At 64.0% G+C, this 23,155-nt stretch overlaps 1 protein-coding gene across 1 annotated transcript in view; it reads right to left on the bottom strand.

Annotated features, from left to right (window-relative positions):
* Window positions 1-10,112: 10,112 nt before the first annotated feature.
* The window catches only part of SIGLEC1 (sialic acid binding Ig like lectin 1), a 13,452-nt gene continuing 409 nt past the window's right edge, over window positions 10,113-23,155 (bottom strand). Inside the window, exons 2-17 of the mRNA XM_065062539.1 lie at window positions 22,960-23,155; window positions 21,779-22,033; window positions 20,585-20,881; window positions 19,736-19,990; window positions 18,704-18,997; window positions 17,603-17,857; window positions 16,318-16,620; window positions 15,537-15,791; window positions 14,297-14,602; window positions 13,813-14,064; window positions 13,068-13,364; window positions 12,663-12,917; window positions 11,743-12,045; window positions 10,935-11,034; window positions 10,780-10,852; window positions 10,113-10,653 (exon numbers count right to left, since the gene is read on the bottom strand). Coding sequence (XP_064918611.1) covers window positions 10,636-10,653; window positions 10,780-10,852; window positions 10,935-11,034; window positions 11,743-12,045; window positions 12,663-12,917; window positions 13,068-13,364; window positions 13,813-14,064; window positions 14,297-14,602; window positions 15,537-15,791; window positions 16,318-16,620; window positions 17,603-17,857; window positions 18,704-18,997; window positions 19,736-19,990; window positions 20,585-20,881; window positions 21,779-22,033; window positions 22,960-23,155 — 3,714 coding nt within the window. The 3' untranslated portion in view covers window positions 10,113-10,635. The remainder of the gene's footprint in view (window positions 10,654-10,779; window positions 10,853-10,934; window positions 11,035-11,742; window positions 12,046-12,662; window positions 12,918-13,067; window positions 13,365-13,812; window positions 14,065-14,296; window positions 14,603-15,536; window positions 15,792-16,317; window positions 16,621-17,602; window positions 17,858-18,703; window positions 18,998-19,735; window positions 19,991-20,584; window positions 20,882-21,778; window positions 22,034-22,959) is intronic.

Here is a 23,155-nt window from a genome sequence, read left to right as displayed (position 1 = left end):
TCCGCCGCTCTCTGCAACAGGGCAAACACGGCGGCAAAGCGGCCGCGATGCTTCACCTCGGGGGCGCGGGCGGGCGGCACCCCTCTTCATCTCGCCCCGAATCCCCTCAAATCGAAGCGGTTGTAATAAAGGTGGATTAAAAATAAATAAATTATCTGTTAATCCAATTTCCGAGAGCCCAGCATCCCCGAGAGCTCAATCCCCAGCGACCGGGACCTGGCGAAGGACACACCGGGGCTCCCCGACACCCACCGGGGCTCCGCCGCTCCCGCAGCCCGATACCGACACCGGCCGGGGCGGCGGCGGGCTCGGCCCGAGCTGGAGTGTCCCCGAGGAGGTTTTGCCGGGGTTAGAGAGTTCAAGGCCTCCAAATTTGCCCTTGGGCTGGGGTGGGCCCCGAGTCTGCTGCAGCCTGTGCCCATCCCTCAAATAATCGAGAGAGCGCGGAGCAAAGAAAAATAGGTTAAGGGGGAAAAAATAAAAGAAACGGAGCAAATACATTTTAAAAATAATTTAAAAGAAAATAAAGCAAACGAATAACTCGGAGCAGGAGGAGGGCGAAGAGAAGAGACACGGCCGTGCGGGAGCGGAGCAAGGGCCGAACGGGGTCCGCAAAGGGCCGGTGTCCCCCGCCCGCACCCTCGGCTCTGCGGGGCCGGGAGGGAGCCCCGGGTCGGGGTGGGCGCTGGCGCCGGCGTCGGTTCCCCGCTCCTTGTTCCCCTCTCCCGGTTCCCCGCTCCCGGTTCCCCGCTCCTGGTTCTCCGCTCCGGCTCCCGGAGCTGAGGCAAGGCCGGTCAGGGCAGCCGCTCCCCCCGCCGCCGGGCCCTGCCGGACGATGGTTCATATCGGGAAATTGGCAAATGATTCATAACGAAAACTAAGAAAAATAAGCCCGGCCCAAAGCCACCCTCCGCCTGCAGAGGCGATGCCCGGCGGTCACGCGTGGGGCAGGGCTGCAGGCCGGGTTTGGCGGGGCAGGCGGAGGGCAGCGGCCGTTCCGGACCTGCTGGAACGAAATATCTTCGCTCCGCCGAGCCCCGGCACCGGGCGGCGGCCGGGGCCGCTGTACAACCGGGCGAGAAGCGGCCCCGGAGCCCGGTCAGACACCCCGCGTCCCCCCGGTTCCTGCTCTTTCCATGCTGTTTTCCTCGTTCTCGCTATTGCTATCGTTAGTAATAATGATAGGAAATTTGCTCCGGGTGTGTCTGGGCTTGCGGGGGAACCGAGAAAGGGAAATACCCGGTACGAGCCGGTGCCGCCGCTCCCGGGAAGCGGAGGCGAAGGATCCGCGCTCCTCCGCGGGCCGCGCAGGGTGGAGCGGAGCCGCGGCCGCCTCTGCCTGCCCGGCCTTGGCGTCGGCAATACTGACAGTGATAATCATTTTAAAAATACACGCTGCCTATTATTACTATTATAGAATTATTGTTGTTGTTGATTTTGTTTTATCGTTGTTATAACCGCTTTTGTTATCGTTGTTATTACAAGTATTACTGTTATCGCTGTTTTTTCTGCCTCGCTCGGGCCGTTCAGAGCAGAACCGGCCCGGGGCAGCCCGGCCCGGGGGAGCTCGTTCTCCCGGAGCGGCCCCGTTGCCGTCCCCGCCGAGCCCGCCCCGCTCTCCCCCCTCGCTACGAGGGCGGCGAAGAATAAAAAGAAATATATTCCTTCATTTTCGCGTTTCACACCCTGGCGAAGGGGCCCGATCTGCCGCCCAGAGCCGCCCGGGCCCGGCACCTCGGATCGCTGGAAATGAAGGTAACGCACGGTGCCCGCTCGGTTCGGCACGGTTCAGCTCGGCTCGGCTGTGCCGGGGTCGGCTGGGCTGGGCTCGGTGCGGCCGGGTTTCCCCGGCTCCACGGCCCGCACCGGCGGCCTGCGGGCCCCGGGCCCGGGCTCCGGGCGGCGTGTCGCCGGGAGCGGAGCCGGAGCTTCCGCGGACACCAAACCCACCGCCCCGGGGAGTCCCGACCCGCCGGGCTCAAGCCAAGCACGGCTTTACCGAGCCAGGGGGCACCGGGGCCAGGGGGGACCCTCGTCCTCCTCCTTCCCTTCCCCTCCCCGCAAACGAACGGTGTTTCCCGGGGAGAAGCGCGGGCCCAGCGCGGTGCTCCCGGCTGGGGGCTGCGGAGACCCCTGGGCGCCCCAGAGGGTCCCCGGTTCTGGAGCAGCGGGGCCGCGGCCGAGGGCAGCCGGGGAGCCGGGCCGGGCCAGCGCGGCGGAGCACGGTAACGGCTGCGTGGCGTCCGTGGGCACGGGGAGCCGGGCGAGAATACGGGGGGACTGTGCACGGACAAGGGGAGCCGTGCAAAAACACGGGGCGACTATGCAGGATCACGGGTAAACGTGAACGGACACGGGGGTCTGTGCAGGGACACGGGGAAATGTAAAAGGACACGGGGGGACTGTGCACGAAACGGGGGGACTGTGCACGAAACGGGGGGACTGTGCACGGGCAAGGGGAGCCGTGCAAAAACACGGGGGGACTATGCAGGATCACGGGTAAACGTGAACGGACACGGGGGTCTGTGCAGGGACACGGGGAAATGTAAAAGGACACGGGGGGACTGTGCACGAAACGGGGGGACTGTGCACGAACATGGGGGGACTGTGCACGGACAAGGGGAGCCGTGCAAAAACACGGGGGGACTATGCAGGATCACGGGTAAACGTGAACGGACACGGGGGGGAACTGTGCATGGACACCGGGGAACCCTGTACAGACAGGGGGGAACCGTGGGAAATCACGAGGGGACCGTGCAGGGACACGGAGGAACCGTGCAAAAACAAGTGGGCGGCGATGCAGGATCACGGGTAAACGTGAACGGACACGGGGGGACTGTGCAGGGACACGGGGTAAACGTGCACGGACACGGATAAACGTGGATGGACACGGGGAAAATACGCACTATCACGGATAAACGTGGACGGACGCGGAGGGACAGTGCACGGGCACGAATTAAATGTGCAAGGGCCTGAGTAAGCGTGGACGGACACGAGAGAATCGTGCAAGGACAGGGATAAATGTGGATGGACACGGGGAAAAATACGTACGGTCAAGGGTGAACGTGCACGGACACTGGGGAGCCGTGCGAAAACACAGGGTGAACGTGGATGGACACGAGGGAACCGTGCACGGACACGGGAGAAATGTGCACGGACATGGTGTAACTACACACAGTGACCGTGCCCCGCTTTACCGGGACTCGGGGGGACCGGCCGGGCCCGGGGGGGTGCAAGCGCACGGCGCGGCTCTGCACGGACACGCGGGCACACGGGACAGCCGCGCGTGGGCACAGCGGAACCGCGCCAGCTCCCTTCCCTTGGGGTGCGCGCTTTGGGGGTCGGGTTGTTGCTTGGTTGGTTGTTCTGTTGCTAAAACTGCACCCCATACAGCGTATCCAATTATCCGGTATAGCCGAGGATGGACACTGGTGCGTGTGCATGGACACGGTGTAACCGTGCACGGACACGGGTGGATGAGCATAGACACACCGTAACGGTGCACGTACACGGGTGAGTGTGCACGGACACGGTGTAACCTTGCACAGACAGGGCTGGGTGAGCATGGACACAGCGTAACTTGCCATGGACACGGTGTAACTTTGCACGGACACTGTGTAACCTTGCACGGACACGGGTGGGTGTGCACGGACACGTGTAATGGCCAGTGCACGGTCCCCGCGCTGCGGGTTCATTTTACCAGGACCAGGAGCGGCTCACTGGCCGAAACTACCCCCGTGGCCACCCGCACCCACCCGCGCCAGGCCCGGGGCTACCCGCAGGAACACGCGGGGACCGGAACACGCGGGGACCGGGCGGCCTCGGCGGCTCCGCCCGTCCCGGGTTGCGGTGGCTGCTTCGGGGACCCCGCCGAGGACAGAGGATGTGGAGAGCTTTGGGGTCTCGGAGGGTCCAATCTCCGCCGCTCCCGTCCCGGGGTCCTCTCGGGGGTGTCCAGACCCGACGTAGCCCCCACTGGCTCCCCCCACAGCGCTGATTTCGTTAGCGGGGCCGGCGGGCCCGGGGAGCCCGGGGCTGCGGGAGCGGGCGGGCGTGACAACCCCGTCCCCGGGCAGGGGACCCCCGTCCCAGGCCATAGTCACCCCTAAGCCCCGCCAGGCTCTCCCATGGGTGGGTGCGCTGCCCCCGGCCCGGCCCGGCCGGCCCCGCCGCACCCGCTCGGATAAAACGAAATCAAACGAAATCAAACGAAATCTGAGCGGCCCGGTGCCACAGTCCCCCCGGCACGGCTGTTCCCGCACCCCGACACGAACAGAGCCCGCCGGCACCGCGGGTCCCCGTCCAGAGCCCCGGTCCGGCCACCAGCACCCGGGGATCCGCACCCCAAACGAGTCTGCAGCAGCGGGGCCACCTCGACACGGAGAGCGGCGGGGACAGGGACCCCGGATCTTTCCCTGCCCCTGGGACCCCGTTCCTGGGATCGCCTCCTTTAGTACCCCCAGCCCTGGCACCCCGCTCCGGGATCTCCTTCTCTGGCATCCGCCCTCCTGGGAGCTGGCTCCGGCATCCTCTCCCTCACCATCCTGCTTTCTTGGGTCCCCTCTCCCATTCCCCCTCTGCGAACCCAGTTCTTGGGGTGTCCACTTGAGGGGTCCCAGCTCCAGGGACCCTGCTCCTGGTATCTCTGCCCCGGGATCCCCATTCCTGGCACCCCTGCTCCGGGCAGCCCCACTCCTCCCTCCCTGGGGCTGTGGTCCTGGCCCCGGAGAGCCCCAGGAACCCTGCCCTGGATAACTAAAACCAAAATACTCATTGAGGCGGGGGGGAAGGAAAAACCTCCAGGCCCCCACGGGGCAGGGCGGACCCCCAGACCATGGCTTGGAAGAGAGGGGTGCGATACTCCGGTTGTGTCCCCCAGCTCCAGCACACGCAGAGCCTGTGTTATCGGTGCCTCTGTTTACCCTCCCCAGTGTGCACAGGACCCGCGGGGAGGGATGTGCAGCTGCAGACGCCCCCACCCCTCATTTCTGTCTGTGTCCCACTGCTGGGGTGCCTGGCACAGCTGGTGACATCCCTGCAGCAAGGGCTGGTGGCACATGGGTGTCCACAGAGCAGTGGCTTCATGGCAAACATCCACAGCAGAGCCCAGACCAGCATGGGACACGGAGCCACAACCTGGGAAGCGCCAGGTGGGCACTGGGATGGTACCAGAGGGGGGGTGAGGAGGAGGGGGATGAACAAACCTCTGGGTTCTGCTTCTCCAAAGAGCAGCTGCAGGTTATTCCGCACTAGAAGATGCTGTGCGGGGTTTTGTTGCGGTTTCTGGTTCGTGTCCTGCCCTGCAGCTGCTCCCAGCGAGGCCGAGCAGGGCTGTGGGGACATGCGGGTGACAAGGTGTGGGTGCTGATGGCATGCCGTGTGCCATCAGGTATGAGGGTGTGATCACAGCCCTCGGGGACCTGCTGCCACGTTTGATAACCTTGACCTTTCCACTTTCCCCACCTCTTGCTCTGCTGGAAACCTCCCTCGCCCCAGCACCCCCGTCCCCAAGGACACTCACAGTGGGTCCCCCCAGACAGTCGCCTGGGGCCCCACAGCCACTGTGTCCTGCCCCGGGAGGGCAAAATCAGCTCCAAACCATATTTCATCCCCCAGGCACCCATCACGGCCGCACACAGGCAATTCCAGTTAATGACCATCAATTAATGTGTTTGGGGGCCTGTTGCGCCTCCTCCGTGGAGCCCCAGGGTGCTCCTGGGGGTTCAGGGTCTTGCAGTGTCCCCAGTTGAGCTGATGATTCCAGCAGACAAGGGGGGGCCCCAAGGGACCCCAATAGAACTCTGCTGCTCTCAGGAGGAGCAGTGGGGTGAAGGCAATGCTGAGGGACAGACACCCCCAGACCCTCATGGGGTTATGGGGTGATGAGATGCTGGGAAGGGGTTCCAGGGGGGCTGGGGATGGCCCAGCCCACACTCCAAGCCCCAGAAGCCCTTCCTCCCCATTCCCATGCACGTGGGGGTTCGGCGGGGGTCAAGGGGGCTGCAGAGGGTCTGTGGGGCTCAGCCAGGCTGGGTGAGCCCCGTCCCCTCCGCCCCGCCGCTCCCAGACCTCTGCGCAACCACAGCCACCCGGCCTTGCCGTCACCCAACAGATAATTGGTGACAATGGCGAGGAGGAAGCAGGATGGACTTAGCAGATGTGACGGAGAGCGCTAAACCTCGGGGAGGGAGGACGTGAGCAGCACCAGCACCGGGATGGAGGAGAGGTGGCCCTGGCTGGGGACACCCCGGGACGGGCTGGGGACGGTGTGGGGGTGTGATTGCCAAGGATTTGGGGCTCGGGTAAATCCTGGGAAATGCGCAGAGGTGTCACGAAGTGGTTGGCACAGTGTTGTCCCACCTTGGCATGGCGGTGACACCCCCCCATTCCGCACCACCGGGCTGGCGTTACTTGGCACCAGTCCCACCACGGAGCCACCAGGGACCGGGGCAGCGGTGAGAGCCACATCTGCATGGGGACATCACATCATTGCTCACATGGAGCAAGCGGGCTCATTTCCCGACCAGACGGGGCCTTTCAGCCTGGCAGGCCGGCAGTAATCGTGGCAAGAGCCATCAGCATCGCTGTCACGGCGCGGCCGGCCGGGCTGGCGCTCGGGGACGGCTCTGGCAGCACAGAGCGAGGGCGGCGAGCCCGGCCCCGGCCTGCCCCGCCGTCGCCCCCGCCGCCAGCAACGGCTGCATTTCAGCCCTCCCCAGGATTACCGCAAACAGCAAATCAAAGCACGCACTCATTTATCCAAGGAGAAATGCCGAGCACATTTCTACAAGGTTCCTCTGCCCGGTGGCAAATCCGTGGCCTCCAGTTCACCTCCTGACCTGCCCTTATTCCCTTCCTCTGCCTTTAAACCATGTGACAGGAGGATTTGGCTTAACGTGTGTCGCTCCAGAAGGAAAGGAGGAGAAGGAGCTCAGAGGGTCCGGAGGTAATCGCTGGCTCCCTGCCCGTGGCACTGGGGTGTTCCTGCAGCCCTGGGGCTGGATGAAGGAGGACACGCATCCCAATCCTCTCCCAAACCCTTGATGCGCCCCACGTCTCAAATCCCCTCCGTGCGGGTCAGGTCTGCAGAGATTTAGCGTTCCAGCAGCAATCCTGGGCTCGCCCTCAGTGCCTGTCCGTCCCGCTCACGGCCTGTCCCCATCCGGGTGCCGCAGCTGCTGGGACCTTCCTGCACCCCCGTCTCTGTGTCCCCAGGACCAGGCTGCACCCGTTGTGCGGCTGGGAAGAGCCAGGGCAGGTGCTGTGCAGAGATTGAGTGTTCCGGGGCAACCCCTTGGCTGGCCCTCGGTGCCGCAGGTGCCAGCCCCACCCTGCCCTTGCTCCAGGTCCCGCAGCTGCCGGGACCTTCCCCGCACCACCATCTCTGTCCCCAGGACCAGGCTGCACCAGTTGCGCTGCTGGAGCAGCCGACATCTGGCACAGCTGGCCGGCAGCGGCTCACGGGGCCCAACGTGTGCACGTCAGCGGCAGCATCTGCCCTGGCCCCCCCGCAGGGAACGGGGCACGGCGGGCAGGAGGGGCCAGCTGCACTGACCTGGACGTCCAGGGGGCTTTGGGCACGAGTTAATGAATGTCAGGCTGGGGAGACGTGGGAGATGTGCACAGGGACCCCTGCAGAGCCTGGGGGCTCGGGGGTGGCAGCGTGGGCGCAGGTGGCGGAGGACGAGGAGGAGGAGGAGGAGGAGGAGGAGGAGGAGGGCTCGGTGGTGGGGTTGGGGGCTCTGCCATGGAGACACCGTGAAAAGGTGATTTCCAGCCGGAGGGCCGGACCTGCCCGGGTCAGCCCAGCCCAGCCGGCCGCCCGCCCGCACACGGGGCTCAGCAGAGCAGGGTGCTGGACCGAGAGGGCTCGGCCAGGAGGCAGCGGCTGCTGCAGCGGGCTGGGGAGGGGGGGGTGTGCTGCCACCCCGACATCACCCTGCCCGTCCCTGCCCGCCACCCTGCCCATCACCCTGCCCGTCACCCTGCCCGCCACCCTGCCCGTCCCTGCCTGCCACCCTGCCCACCATCCTGCCTGTCCCTGCCCACCATCCTGCCCATCACCCTGCCCGTCACCCTGCCCGTCACCCTGCCCGTTACCCTGCCCATCCCTGCCCGCCGGGACGGGCTGCTGGCCAGGGGGGCGTTTCTGGCCCCCTCCCCACTGCACCATGTTCAGCTGCCACCAGCCTTGGTCCTGCCACCCCATCTGGGGACTTTGGGAGGGATGGGGACAGGGACAGGGACAGGGACAGGATGGGGATGGGGACACAGATGGGGATGGGGTAGGAGGGATAGGGATGGGGATGGGGATGAAATGAGGATAGGGATGGGATGGGGTGGGGTGGGATGGGATGGGATGGGATGGGATGGGATGGGATGGGGATAGAGATGGGGATGGGGATGGGAATGGGATGGGAATGGGATGGGGATGAGGATGAAATGGGGATGGGGTTGAGATGGGGATAGGTATGGGATGGGGATGGGGATGACATGGGGATGGGGTTGGGATGGGGATAGGGATGGGGTGGGATGGGATGGGATGGAATGGGATGGGGATGGGGATGGGGATGGGATGGGGATGGGGATAGGGATGGGAGTGGATGGGGATAGAGATGGGGATGGGAATGGGATGGGGATGGGGATGGGAATGGGATGGGGATGGAATGAGGCTTGGGGCTGGGACTGGGGCTGGGGCTGGGGCCAGCGATGGGGACAGGGACAGCCTCTCCCCACACAGCCCTCCCGCCGGCTGCACAGGGCCCTGCTGTCAGTGGCACAGGCGCAGGGGATGTTGCACATCTGATGGGGAATGTCCTTCCCCGGAGCGCTGCTGTCCCACCAGCCCCGCACCTCTGGGACCCTCCTGCCCAGCTGTGCCTGCTCACAGAGGGGAGGCGGCTGCACCGCCCACGGGACACAGCACCAGGAAGCACCGCGCCGGGAAACATGGCACAGGGAGGATGCATCCCAGGGGGATGAGGGTCTGTGCAACCCTGAGAGCCGAGCCAGGGAGAGATGAGCTGCAAGTACGGCTGGAAGCTCAGGAGGTTTGAGCACAGGGAGCTGGGGGGCACGGGAGATGCAGGCAGAAGCAGGAGGGCATTGGGGTGCGGGTGCTGGGTGCCCATGGGGACAGCAGCAGCTGCTTCAGTGCATGAACAGGAGACTCAAAACAAGCAGAACGGGGGGGATTAAAGACCCACAGGAGCAGAGCATCACCCTGAGACCCCCAACCCCTGAGCCTCCAAACCTCTGAGCCCCCAAACCCCCAAGTCCCAAATCCCTGAGTCTCAAATGCCTGAGACCCCAAATCACTGAGCCCCAAACCCCTGAGCCCCAGACCCCTGAGACCCCAAACCCATGAACCCCCAAACACCTGAGCCCCAGACCCCTGAGCCCCCAAACACCTGAGCCTCAAACCCCTGAGACCCCAGACCCCTGAGCCCCCAAATCCCTGAACCCCCAATCACCTGAGCCCCAGGGCCCTGAACCCCAGACCCCTGAGCCCCGAAACGCCGAGCCCCCAAACCGCCAGCCGTGCTCTACACTGGGAAGCGCGGTCAGGCTGCACGCCCACAGCCGAGGCCATGTCCGCAGCCAGGTGGCCGCAGGGTGACATCTAACGGCAGTGGGCCGGGAGGGGACCCGGCTCAGCAGCCACCTTCATCGCTGGGGCTGCCACCTCGGCAAGCGGAGCCCCCCACGCCCCCAGCCCCTCCGGCAGCACAGAGGTGACAGCATGGGGCTCCTCCTCATCTCCCGCCTCTTCCCTGCACATGTTTGTCCTGGGGACACCTCTGTCCCCTGTCCAACAGGCTGACGAGAGAGGTGCCAGTACCATGGGGTGCTGTGAGCATGGGCTGTCACCATGTCCCCCAATGTCCCACCTGCCCCGCAGCCCTGTCCCCAGCCCCAGCCATCACTCTGCGGTGGCCACAAAGTGAATTTGGGGATAACATGAAGAAAGGAGAGGGACAGGAGTGACACAATGACATGGGGGAACCCCCAGGGGAGTCCCCAGCCCCATGCTGCCTGGTGTCCCCTGCTCCCCAGGCTCCCCAAATGAGGCAATAAACCCCTTCCCGGTGCATCCCAGCAGACACCAGTGGCACCTTGCTCCAGGTTTATTTCCAGACAGAGAGGCCCCAGCACATGGGGACAGCACCGTGGGGGGTGGCTCTGGTGGGGGGACAGGAGGACAGTGGCGATGGAGAGGTGGCACTGCCACCGGGAGGTTTTGTTGGTTTGTTTTCTGGTGTTCTACTGCTGGAGAGCAGCTCGGAGCCAGCCCGGCTCACCGGCACCCGCGGTGAGCACAAACCAGGCCTGGCGTGAGAGCAGCAGCCACGGCGGGAGCCATGAGGGGACAGGGGGACAGGAGACAGACAGGGACGGGGATGGGCTGGGTTGTCCCTGGGGCTGCAGGATCTGCCACAGCGGGGCTGGGTCACCCCACCAGCCGGGTCTCCCCCCGACCTGGGTCACCCCACCAGCTGGGTCACCCCACCAGCTGGGTCACCCCACCGTTTGGGTCACCCCACCAGCCGGGTCACCCCACCAGCCGGGTCACCCCACCAGTTGGGTCACCCCACCAGCTGCTGCAGGTGCTCTTGGCCCGAAAAAAACACCGGCTCAGGAGGCTCCGTCCACCTGGAAAAGGTTGGGGCTGGTTGGGGCCCCCACAGCGGAGCCGCATGGCCAGGGGAGCACCCAGAGCACTGCCCAAGGGGCCAGCACCCGTGGGTGGCTGTGAAGCTGGGCCCCCAATGTCCCCACCTGCGTCTGCTCCTGTTTGCTCCTCAGCTCGAAGGTGTCCTCAGCCCCCGAGCAGCCCCAAATCTTCCTTACTCTGGAAGGGACGACAAGGAGCTGCCACCACTGCCACCCCAACAGGGTCCCTGTTCCCACCCTGTCCCAGCTGGGGATGTCACCTGGGCCACAGCTTCACAGCCAGGAGAGCCAGGGCAGCCATGCAGATGACGGCCGTCAGCAGTCCAGCCAGCACGGTGACAACCAGGAGGTGGGTGAGAGCTGCAGGGAGATGGGACACACGGGTGTCACCAACATTGGGACTGTGTCCCCCCAGCACCGGGGCTGTGGTTTGGGGAAGCCTGCATGGGGGGTGACCTCCCCCTGTCCCTTGTCCCCGTGGCTGCAGCCACAGCGTGACCCTGGTGTGGGGTCGGTGCAGGTGGGACCCCTAGTGAAGGGGACACTGGGGGAGGTGACATGGGACACCCCTCGGTGCCACAGCCAGGTCCTCAGGGCTGGGGACAGCCTATCGGTGGGTTGAGGACACACTGCGAGGGGTCACAGGGTGGCACAGCACCGGGCTGGGACCCCACAGGGACACCATGGGGACAGTGGCTGCTGCTGGCTGTCCCTGCCCATGTCCCTGTCCCCCGGGAGCCACCCAGCACAGCCACAAGCAGCGTCGCCCTGCTTTTCCTTTCACCAAACCCAAGCCGCTTTTCCCTCCTTTTTTGACCAATCTGCAGCATTTGACGCAATTTTCTGTTTCTGTTTTAGCCCTTTCATAAAATCCCACCCAGGTCCTTGGGGGAAAAGCTCCTTGAATGGAAATACCCAATTCTCACAGAAAAAACACATCTTCCCTTCCACCCAAAGACTCGTGAGCGACCCAACCCGCTCCTGCTCAGCCCACCACCCCAAAATCAGCCCAGCTCCCAGACCCGCCCCCAGCTCCGGCACGGCCCCGGGGCTCTGACCCCCACTCACTGCGCACGTCGAAGTGGGCGCTGCCCGTGGCGTTGCCCAGCGCGTTGGTGGCCACGCAGGTGTAATCCCCCGAGTCCTGGGCGCCCACGGCCCCCAGCTCCAGGCGCAGGCTGTTGTGGGAGGCGGTGACGCGCCCCCCCGGCGCGGTGGCCAGGCCGGTGGCCAGGCTGGTGGCCAGGAGGTGGCCGCGGTGGTACAGGGCGATGGTGGCCTGGGGGTGGCTGTCGGCGGAGCACAGCACGATGCCCACCCGCCCGCTGCGGTTCTCCAGGAACGTGCTGATGGACACATCCCGGGGCGGGTCTGCGGGGGAAACCGTGGTGTGAGACCCCCGCCCACGCTGCTCTGGATGCTTGCCAAGGACTAACCAGTGCATCCCCCCCAGCTCAGGACTGGGGGTCTCACATCTCCCTGCCCTTTGTGTCCCCCCCCCAGGCTGGAGCATCAGGGCACTTCGGCTCCAAATTGGAGTTTTGAGGGGTGTCTGCAGCTAAATAAACCTGATGTCTGCTTCCCCAGGTGCAAAGGGACAGGAGCGGGGCAGGGACAGGAGGAAGAAGAGGAGGAAGATAAGGAGGAAGAAGAAGAGGAAGAACAGGAGGAAGAACAGGAGGAAGAACAGGAGGAACAAGAGGAGGAAGAAGGAGAGGAGGAAGAAGAGGTGAAAGGAGAAAGACAAGGAGGAAGGAGAGAAGGAAGAAGGGGAGAAAGAAGAAGAGGAAGAAGAGGAGGAAGGAAAGAAGGAAAACAAGGAGGAAGATGAGAAGGAAGATGAGGAGAAAGACGAGGACGAAGATGAGGAGGAAGGCCCTGTGACTGCACCAGGACCACGCAGATGGGGCAGGAGTGACGCTGGGCTGGATGCCCCCCCATGCCGGAGCTCTGCAGTGACAGGTCCCTGTGGTGCTGGGGACACTCACAGAGGACACTGAGGCCGAGCAGGGCCGAGGTGACACTGCCCTGCGTGCCGCTCGCCCGGCACTGGTAGGAGCCGCTGTCGGTGCTGGTGACAGGGCTGAGGACGAGGGAACCAGCCGGTCCCTCCTGCAGCCACCGGCCGTTCTTGTACCAGGTGTAGTTGGCCTCGTCCCCTACCCAGGGGACACCTGAGCAGGTGACGGTGGCTGTGGCACCTTCCAGGACTTCTGGTGAGGGCTCGACTGCGATGATGACCCCTGAGGAGGAGGAGGGAGGCCAGGGGTGCCCTGGGTTGGGGTTGCACAGGACAACACCGGCCCCAGGACCCCTCAAAATGCTCCCAAAAGCCGTGTTCCCACGGGGAGAAGCTCCGCACGGGTGTCACCGTGGCTCGGGGCCACCCTCACCTGGCAGGTCCAGGCGCAGGGACGAGGACGCAGTGCCGAAGCTGTTGTTGGCTGAGCAGACGTAGAGCCCCGCGTCCCGCGGCCCCAGCGCCCCCAGCCCCACCCGCAGCGAGTTGGGGGTCACCTGCACGGTGACACGGGGGTCGGCCGGGCCCCGCGTGGAGGCCACGGGGTGGCCGGGCCCCCGGTGCAGGACGATGTCGGAGGGGGGGCAGCTGTCCACGGTGCAGAGCAGGACTGCCTGCCGCCCCCCCTGCGGCTCCACCAGCGACGTGAAGGATGGCGCCTGGGGGGCATCTGCGGGGACAAGGACAGTGTCCCCCCCGCAACAGCACTGCTGGCAGGGGACTGTCCCTCCCGTGGGGTTTGGGAGTGACAGGTTTGCTGCTGGGCGGGGGGAGAGGGGTGATGCAAGACCCAGCAGCACTAGTGACCCCCGCTCCGCGCCACGGGCTGTCGCGGGATGTCACCAGGTGGCGACAAAACAGCTCTGGTGGCAGGGGACTGTCCCTCCCGTGGTTTGGGGTGACAGGTTTGCTGCTGGGGGGAACGGGCGCGATACGAGGCCCCGGCAGGACCTGTGATTCCCGCTCCGGGCAACAGGTTGTCGCGGGATGTCACCAGGTGGCGACATAAACCGTTCTCCCAACGCCAGCGCCGCGATGGCGGCATCCCACCCGCGCTGTCCGCTTTGGGGGCAGGACCCGGTGTCCCCCCACCCCCACGGCAGCCCCCCCGCACTCACAGAGCACCCGCAGGGCGGCGGGGGAGGCCCGGCGGCCCCGCTGTGCCCCCCCCGCCCGGCAGGAGTAGGAACCGGCGTCCGCAGGGCGGGCGGCGGGGAGGACCAGAGCAGGATCGGGCCCCTCGGCCACCCACCGCCCGTTCTTGTACCAGCTGTAGAGGGTGCCCGGGGGGGCCCCCACGGCCCGGCACGTCAGGGTCACGTCGGTCCCCTCGGGCACCTCGGCGGAGGGTCGCACCAGCACCCTGACGGCTGGGGACAGCGGAGCTGCTCGTCACCGGCTCCCGAGTCCCCGCCTCCCTCAGCACGGTGTGGGTGTGGGGTGGGTGCCCCCCGGAGCGGGGTGGGTGCCCACCCTGCCCTTCCACCAGCCCCACACCGCTCCCGACCCCCGCAATGTCCAGCAGCAGCGACTATTCGGGCCGGACCCCTCAATGCGCACATCACCCCACCCAAGGGTCCCGTGTCCCCCCGTGGGACTCACCCTGCACCTGGAGGGCCAAGGACGCGCGGGCGCTGCCGAGGGGGCTCCGTGCCAGGCACTCGTACCCCCCCTCATCCTCCTCCGAGGGGTCCCGGAGCTCCAGCCGCAGCGCGTTGGGCTGGGGGGGGACGCGGCCGCTCTGCCCGGGGTGGGCGCCCCCCGCCGGGGGGCTGGAGGCCACTGGCTGCCCCGCCCTGAGCAGGGTGAGCTGCGCCGGGGGGTTGCTCTCCACGCTGCAGAGGAGGATGACTGCGGTCCCCTCGCCGCTCTCCACGAAGGTTTTCAGCTGCAGGTTCCTGGGGGGGTCTGCCGGAGGGAGATGGGGGGGAGGAGGTGGGATGCAGGAGAAGCAGCTTCTCGGGGAGCTGCAGCATCCCCAGCCGGCCGTGCTGGGGTCGGTGATGCTCTGCTGCTGCCGGCAGCTCAGAACCCGCTCCAGCAGCCTCTTTCCTCAGCATCTGCGGTCCCCTCACATCAAACCAACACGCAGGGTCATTCCCCGAGCTCATTTCTACCCACAGCTCATTAGTGAGGTGGCTGTGGCAGCTCCATCCACACCAGTCACACACGGACCATGTCCTGGTGTGCGTTCCACGCGGTTCAGCACTCTGCTCACACCCCAGACCCAACAACAACCCATCCTGCGCACAAGGGCACCGGGCAAACCCCAACGGCGAGGCTGCAGGTGCAGCCGGGCCCAGGGAGCCAGGTTATTCCCATCAATATCCACCCAGTGCTCCCCATCCCAAATCAGGAGCCGGGAGAGAAGCCACGAGTTTGTCCCCAGGCTCTGCAGAGGACGTTTCCAGGAGCGCTGGTCCCCACTCACCCCTCACAGCAGGTTTATAAGTTAAAGCTGAGAAAAGGGGAAAAAAAATCTTGCAACATTTCCTGAAAGCCAAAGATTTTTCTGCTGCTGTTTGGGACAAAGCACAAGGACAAACTTGGGGTGCTCGGAGAAGCATCACTGCAGACAATGTGGGGTGTTTGGCCATCTGCTTGGGGGGGTCAGTCCCAGGACCAGGATATAAGGCTTGGCTTAGTTAAGTCCTGGGATGAAAGCTGATTTTTTTTGAGAGCCTAAGATGAAGGCAGACCCCATTAGCCCCCACCCCTCCCAGCCGAGGGGACCAGCCAAGGGACAAGTGACACACCAAGAGACATCCCTGCAGTGTGGCTGAGTCCCTGTCTCGGGTGGACACTGGGGACCCCCCGGGGTGTAAAGCCCTTGGGGACTCACAGAGGACGTTGAGGGTGGCGGGGGCCGAGCTGCGGGTCCGTGACGGGGTCCACACGGTGCAGTGGTAGGAGGCGGCGTCGGTGACAGTGACATGGGGCAAGGCGAGGGATGGGGACGAGCCGCTGCTCAACCAGGCCTTGTTCTTGTACCAGGTGTAGCTCAGTGTGTCCCCCGCCTCGCTCTGCACCGCACAGATCAGGGTGGCAGCGTCACCTTCCCGGACATCTGGGGACGGGGAGATCCAGAGCCTGGCAGCTGCAGGGAGTCACAGAATCATTTGGGTCGGAAAAGCCGCTCAAGACCATTGACAATGACCATAACCCAACCCTGGCACAACCCCATGTCCCTGAGAACCTCATGTCCGTCTGTCCAGCCCTCCAGGGCTGGTGACTCCAGCACTGCCCTGGGCAGCCTGTTCCAATGCCCCACAGCCCTTTGGGGAAGAAATTGTTCCCAGTATTCAGTCTAGAGGGGAAGGGGGTGATGCTCAGGGTGGGCCGGATGCGATGGAGAGCTGGTCCTGTCCATCTCCATTTCCATCTCCATCTCCATCATCTCCATCATCTCCATCATATCCATCATCTCCATCATCACCATCATCTCCATCCCATGCCATCCCACCCCTTCCCATCCCATGCTATCCTGTCTCACCCCATCCTATCCCATCTCCATCCCATCCCATCCCATCCCATCCCATCCCATCCCATCCCATCCCCTCCCATCCCATCCCATCCCCTCCCATCCCATCCCACCCCAGCCCCAGCCCCAGCCCCTCACTCACTCCCCGCAGTGAAGTTCCCGGCGGTGCTGGCGTTGCCGTAAGCGTTGGTGGCCACGCAGACGTACTGGCCCTCGTCCTCCAGCAGCACGGGCTGGATGCTGACCCGCAGCATGTTGGTGGCTGAGGTGACGCTGAGCCGCGGCAGGGTGGCAGGCTGGGACATGGCCGTGGATGCCACCAGGTCCTGGTCCTTGAAGAGTGCCAGCTCCGCCGGGGGGCTGCTGTCCACAGCGCACTGCAGAGCAGCGTGCCGGCCCTCGGGGGGCTCCAGGAGGGGGGTCAGCACCGGCACCCGCGGAGGATCTGCCCAGAGAACCCTGAGCCTGCACCCGGAGCCCAGCTCCAGCCCGGGGGGCTCCTGGCTCCCCCAAATCTGGGGGCATTGCCCTCCTCTGGCTTCTGACACCCCGAGGGGCCTCCAGCGGCTCCCAGCCCACATTTTGCAGCAAAAGCATCAGCCAGAGTTTCTCTTCCTGGGATTTTCCCCTCTGTCCCAGACAGATGACATTTCTCCTAACCAAAGTCAGGAAAAATTTGGCTAATTTCAGGTCAATTCAAACATGTTTTAGCAACACTAAAACGCTGGTTATTGCATTTTTTCCCCTTTCCTATGCAAGGTGGCAGCAGCGGAGCAGCCACCCCACCCAGGGAACCGTCTGCTGAAAGGGGCCGGGACCCCCAGCGTGGGTTTGGTTCAGACTGGGGGGCTATCAGGGAGATATATTCCCATAACCTGTCACTTTAAACACTTTGCCATTTCCTAAGGATGGACAATGTCTGGTTACAAAGTGTGCGGAGCTCTAGTTCAAGTGCTGTGTGTGGGACGCACAGTGTTTGGGGACAGTGTCAGTAGCCAGGGCTGGGCAAGGACATAGACCTGTGTGAACAGCTGGCCTTGCTCAGCATCCCACCCCAGCACCATCCCCATCCCACCCCATCCCCATCCCACCCATCCCATCCCCATCCCATCCCATCCCATCCCACCCCATCCCGTCCCATCCCATCCCATCCCATCCCATCCCGCCCCATCCCATCCCATCCCACCCCATCCATCCCATCCCATCCCATCCATCCCACCCCACCCCATCCCACCCCATCCCCACCCCCATCCTCATCCCTATCCCATCCCCATCCCCATCCTCATCCTCATCCCCACCCCATCCATCCCATCCCCATCCCATCCCATCCCATCCCATCCCATCCCATCCCATCCCATCCCATCCCATCCCATCCCATCCCATCCCATCCCATCCCATCTCATTCCGTCCCACCCTGTCCCACTCACAGGACACGTGCAGGGTGACAGCTGGGGACACGCTGGTCCCTGAGGGGCCACGGGCCCGGCAGTGGTAAGAGCCGGTGGCAGCGCTGGTGACATGGGGCAGGGCGAGGAGGTGGCCGGGGGTGTCCTGGAGCCGCTGGCTGTCCTTGTACCAGCTGTAGACAGCGTCATCCTGCGGCTGTCCCGCTGTTTGGCACGTCAGGGACACGTTGTCCCCTTCCAGCACCTCCGCCGATGGCGAGATGAGGACTCGGGCAGCTGGAGCACAGGGAGGTGATGCCACCAGCTCGTCACCGCCGGTTCCCAAGCAGCCCCGGCACGGTGAGTGACGGGGACAAACCACAGCGTGCACCGCAGTGGCAGGTTCAGGTGCTCCTGTCCTGTCTTGTCACACACCTTTGCAACCCCGCAGCTGGCACTAGACATTTATTTTGCTCCCTGTCCCCCCCAGCTCCATCACTGGGGGCACCCAGGACTGAAGTGCTTGAATGCAAGTGCCTGGTCTGGGGTGGGGGGAGCCTGGGTGGCATCCAGTGGCACCGGGGACACCAGCTCCCATGGAGACACGGTTGGAATGACCAGCCTGGATGCCAAATTCCCACCCCAAAAATTAATTCCCTCCAGGATTTCTGCAAATCGCGCCAATAACCGGGGTGCTGCCTCACTCCCGGGTGTGGGTGCAGAGGTGGGAGGGCCTGGGTGCTCACCCTGCCCCCCACAGCCAGAAAGCCCCCCCAGGACAGACCCCAGGTCCTTGCTTGTCACAGCCTGTGCAGGGACCCCCAGCAGGGTGGGGACGCCCCGTCCCACCCCCTGTGAGCTGCGGTGCTTCTGCCTGCTGAGGTTCAGCACAACGTGATGTCCCTGCAGTGGCCTGGGGACAGGATGACACCCGGCCGTGGCAGCTCGGTCCCTTTGGGTCACCTGCCGGAGCCCGCGATGCTCAGTGACATTTTGCTGTCACTGCGGGCCAGCACCAGAGCGTGTGTCTGTCCCATCAGTGTCACACAGGCAGGAACCACACAGAAACGGTCACGTTTTGTGTCCCACCCAACACCCCGCAGTGTCACCCCCCCGGTGTCACCCCCAGTGTCACACGCTCACCCTGCACGCGCAGGTACAGGTGTTGGGACGTGGTGCCGTGTGCGTTGGTGGCCGTGCAGTCGTAGCTGCCCTCGTCCTCCGGTGTCACGTCCCGCATCTCCACCCTGATGGCGTTGGGGACGGCCGTGACACTGACCCGCGGGCTGCTCCCCCCGGCACTGGTGGCCACCAGCTGGTGGCCGCGGCTCAGGACCAGCTGGGCGGGGGGATTGCTGGCCACCGAGCACTGGAAGATGGCCAGGCGGCCCCGCTCCGTTTCCAGGAACGCAGAGAGCCGGGGATCCCGCGGGGGGTCTGCGGGCAGAGCGGGGACATGGAGCCTCTCGGGCACCCCCAGGGGGGATTTCCGGGAAAATAGTGGCCACTTCCAGGAAACAGAGGGGAAGGGCAGGGCAAGGAAAGGAAGGGCAGGGCAGGGCAGGGCAGGGCAGGGCAGGGCAGGGCAGGGCAGGGCAGGGCAGGGCAGGGAAGGGAAGGGAAGGGAAGGGAAGGGAAGGGAAGGGAAGGGAAGGGAAGGGAAGGGAAGGGAAGGGAAGGGAAGGGAAGGGAAGGGAAGGGAAGGGAAGGGAAGGGAAGGGAAGGGAAGGGAAGGGAAGGGAAGGGAAGGGAAGGGAAGAAGGAGGTGAAGGAGAAGGAGAAGGAGAAGGAGAAGGAGAAGGAGAAGGAGAAGGAGAAGGAGAAGGAGAAGGAGAAGGAGAAGGAGAAGGAGAAGGAGAAGGAGAAGGAGAAGGAGAAGGAGAAGGAGAAGGAGAAGGAGAAGGAGAAGGAGAAGGAGAGAAAAGAAAGGAAGGTGGGAAGGGGAAGAAAAAGGGGAAGGGAAAGAGAAGGGGAAGGGGAAGGGGAAGGGGAAGGTGAAAGGGAAGGGGAAGGGGAAGGGGAAAGGGAAGGGGAAGGGGAAGGGGAAGGGGAGGCATGTCTGTCAGCCATGACCCTTCCAGCCCCATGGGAACCACAGCATCCCCAGGGAGACCGCACTGTCCCCACCGCCATCAGCCGCCCTCACGGGCTGTGCCCCAGTGACCCCACACGTACACAGCACATGCAGGGGGACAGCGGGGGAGCTGCGGCTGCCGCCCGCCACGCTGGCTCTGCACTGGTAGAGCCCGGCGTCCGCGCTGGCCACCCGCCCCAGCACCAGCGACGCGGCCGAGCCCTCGGCCACCTGCTGCCCATTGTGGTACCAGGTGACGTTGGGTGGCGCCGGGGAGCGGCTGCTCAGGTGGCAGGTCAGGTTGGCAGCCTGGCCTTCCAGGACACGGGAGGACGGTGACACCGTGATGGTGGCAGCTGCAGGCAGGGACACAGGCAGGGGGCAAAGAGGCATGAGCTCATCATAGAATCATTTTTGTTGGAGAAGCCCCTCAAGATCATGGAGTCCAACCATAACCCACCCTGTCCCTGCCCCATGTCCTGAGAACCTCATGTCCGTCTGTCCAGCCCTCCAGGGCTGGTGACTCCAGCACTGCCCTGGGCAGCCTGTTCCAATGCCCCACAGCCCTTTGGGGAAGAAATTGTTCCCACATCCAACCTCAACCTCCCCTGGCGCAACTTGAGGCCGTTTCCTCTGCTCCTGGCGCTTGTTCCTGGGGAGCAGAGCCCGACCCCCCTGGCTCCAAGCTCCTTTCAGGCAGTTCAGAGATCAGAAGGTCTCCCCTCAGCTCCTGTTCTCCAGCTGAACCCCCAGGTCCCTCAGCCGCTCCATCACACTTGTGCTCCAGCCCCTCACCAGTTTTCAGGGGCATTGGCCTCTTTTTGCTCATCCTGTCCTTCTGCCACCATCGTCCTGGATCTCCTGAGCTTGTCTCCATCCCTGGCATTCTCTCCCACTGTCCCCTCTCCCAGGATTTTCCCAGAGTCCCGTGGCACCTTCCCCACACTCACTCTCAGCCCTGAAGTCCACGGCTGCGCTGGCATTGCCCTGTGAGTTCCCAGCCCAGCACACGTAGGTCCCCTCGTCCTCCACCATCACCTCCCGGATCTCCACTCTCAGGCTGTTGTAGGAGAAGGTGGCCTGGACCCGGGCGGACGCGGGGCAGCCCCCCGTGCAGGCGATGACCTCGTCTCCTCTCCATAGGGTCAGGTTGGCCTCTGGGTCGCTCTCGACGCTGCACTGGAGGATGCCCAGGTGTCCACCCTGGGTCTGCAGGAAGGAGCTCATCACCGGTGGCCTCGGTGGAACTGCGGGGTCAAAACACCACTGGTGAGGATGTTATGGGTTCCTGAGTTTGGGAGAATTCCAAATTCAGGCTGGATATGAGGAAGAAATTGCTGCCCCTGAGGGTGGTGAGAGCCTGGGCAGGTACCCAGAGAGGTGGTAGATGAACCATCCCTGGAGACATCCCAGGCCAGGCTGGACGGGGCTCTGAGCAACCTGAGCTGGTGAAGATGTCCCTGCTCATGGCAGGGGAGGCACTGGGGGGCTGGAGAGGGCCCTCCAACCTAAACCATCTGTGATTCTGCACTTGCCTCTCTCCAGCTCTTGGGCATCCCATGACCCTCCAGCAGCCAGACCCCAAGGTCCCACAGCTGCCCCCTCTCTGCAAGGCCCTGCCTGTCCCAGGCACCTCTGGTGGCACCTCCGCTGTCACCTGGTCCCTCAAACTCTTCAGCAGATCTGCAGAGACCCCAGTGGTCTGGGCGTCTGGGGACCGGCTGTGATCCCCATTTCCTACCACGGCTATAGAAAAATGCCGTTTGGGCAGAGTGGAACTTCTCAATTGTATTTTTTGGTATCAGGGAAGGTTTTTATTTTACAGCAGGCAAAATATTCAGAAGGCAGAAAACTACCAGAATATATTTTTCACAGGGATCTTTTATTAATATTACTATGAGAAGCTGAATTTGATGTAATGGGATGTTATAGAAGTCTTTGGTTCTCGGGAGTTTGGGGATTCTCTGAATTCCTCCTCTCCTGACTCCTGATTTACCCGCCAAAGGGAAATGTCTGCCTCTTCCACAGCTCTGCTCACAAGTCCCTTGGCTGTTTTTAGGGGAAACCAGGGGCTGGGAGCAGCAGGGGGTTCCAAGCAGGACCCCAAACCCAGCCCCCCCCACCGCTGACCCCCCAGCACTCACAGAGCACACGGAGGGCGACGGCCACCGACACGTCACTGTCATTGCCGCCCCGGGCCCGGCACTGGAACGCCCCCGCGTCCTCGCCGCGGATGGAGGGGAAGCGCAGGGTGGGGGCCGAGCCCCCCGGCAGCCGCTTGCCGTTGCGGTACCAGTCGTACAGGGTGTCCCCCGCCGTGTCCCCAGCCCCCACGCAGGTCAGGGTGACCGCTGTCCCCTCCCGCACCTCTGCCGAGGGCTGCACCAGCACCTGGGCACCTGCGGCAGGGACGAGAGGGATGTCAGCGAGGGAGGGGAAACCTTGGCCCCCCAGTTCCGTCCAGCTGAACTGGGGGCACCTCAGCCAGCTGGAAATGGAGCCCAGGTACCCAGACTTTGGGTTATTTTCTCTGGAGTTGGACCCCAAGATCCATTTTGGTTTCTTTTGACATCCTAAAGAAGGCTCCTCTTGGACATGGTTTGAGGGGCTCTCCTTTCCTTTTTCCTTTTTCCTTTTTCCTTTTTCCTTTTTCCTTTTTCCTTTTTCCTTTTTCCTTTTTCCTTTTTCCTTTTTCCTTTTTCCTTTTTCCTTTTTCCTTCCCTTCCCTTCCCTTCCCTTCCCTTCCCTTCCCTTCCCTTCCCTTCCCTTCCCTTCCCTTCCCTTCCCTTCCCTTCCCTTCCCTTCCCTTCCCTTCCCTTCCCTTCCCTTCCCTTCCCTTCCCTTCCCTTCCCTTCCCTTCCCTTCCCTTCCCTTCCCTTCCCTTCCCTTCCCTTCCCTTCCCTTCCCTTCCCTTCCCTTCCCTTCCCTTCCCTTCCCTTCCCTTCCCTTCCCTTCCCTTCCCTCCTCTGTCACCCCAAACTATCACTTCTGGAGGAGCCACCGAGTGCAGAGGGTGTGGGGACAGCAGGGGGAGCCGGTCCCCTCTGTGTCTCCCGATGTCGTGCACCGCTGGGGACACCACAAAGTTCGGACAAACTTTGCTACAGATTTTGTGGCATTTTGAAAACAAACCTCGGGGATGCCATCAGCCCTGTGACCTCCGTGGTGGGGAAGGGCTGCAGGGGCACACGGCCACCACACAGTCCCCAAGACACCGATGTCCCCCGGTGCCACATGGTCCCCACAGGGGCCCCCTCACCCCTGCACAAACAGCCACAGGGACTCATCGGAGCCCGAGATCCAGGAGCTTGTCACTGGGACTCACCGCGGGCGTGGAAGCTCTTGGTGGCACTGGCGCTGCCGTGGGCGTTGGTGGCCGTGCAGCGGTACTCCCCGCTGTCCCCCGGCCCCGCGTCCGCGATCTCCAGCCGCAGGGCGTTGCGGGTGGCGGTGACCCCGAGGCGCTGGCGCGGGGCGGCCTGGGCGCCGCTGGCCGCCAGCAGCGTGTGGCCGCGGTGGAT

Source organism: Columba livia, chromosome 4 (genome assembly GCF_036013475.1).
Source record: "Columba livia isolate bColLiv1 breed racing homer chromosome 4, bColLiv1.pat.W.v2, whole genome shotgun sequence".
NCBI classification, from domain to species: Eukaryota; Metazoa; Chordata; class Aves; order Columbiformes; family Columbidae; genus Columba; species Columba livia.
Note: the sequence above shows the minus strand (reverse complement) of the source record. Positions and strands in the feature narration are given on the sequence as shown.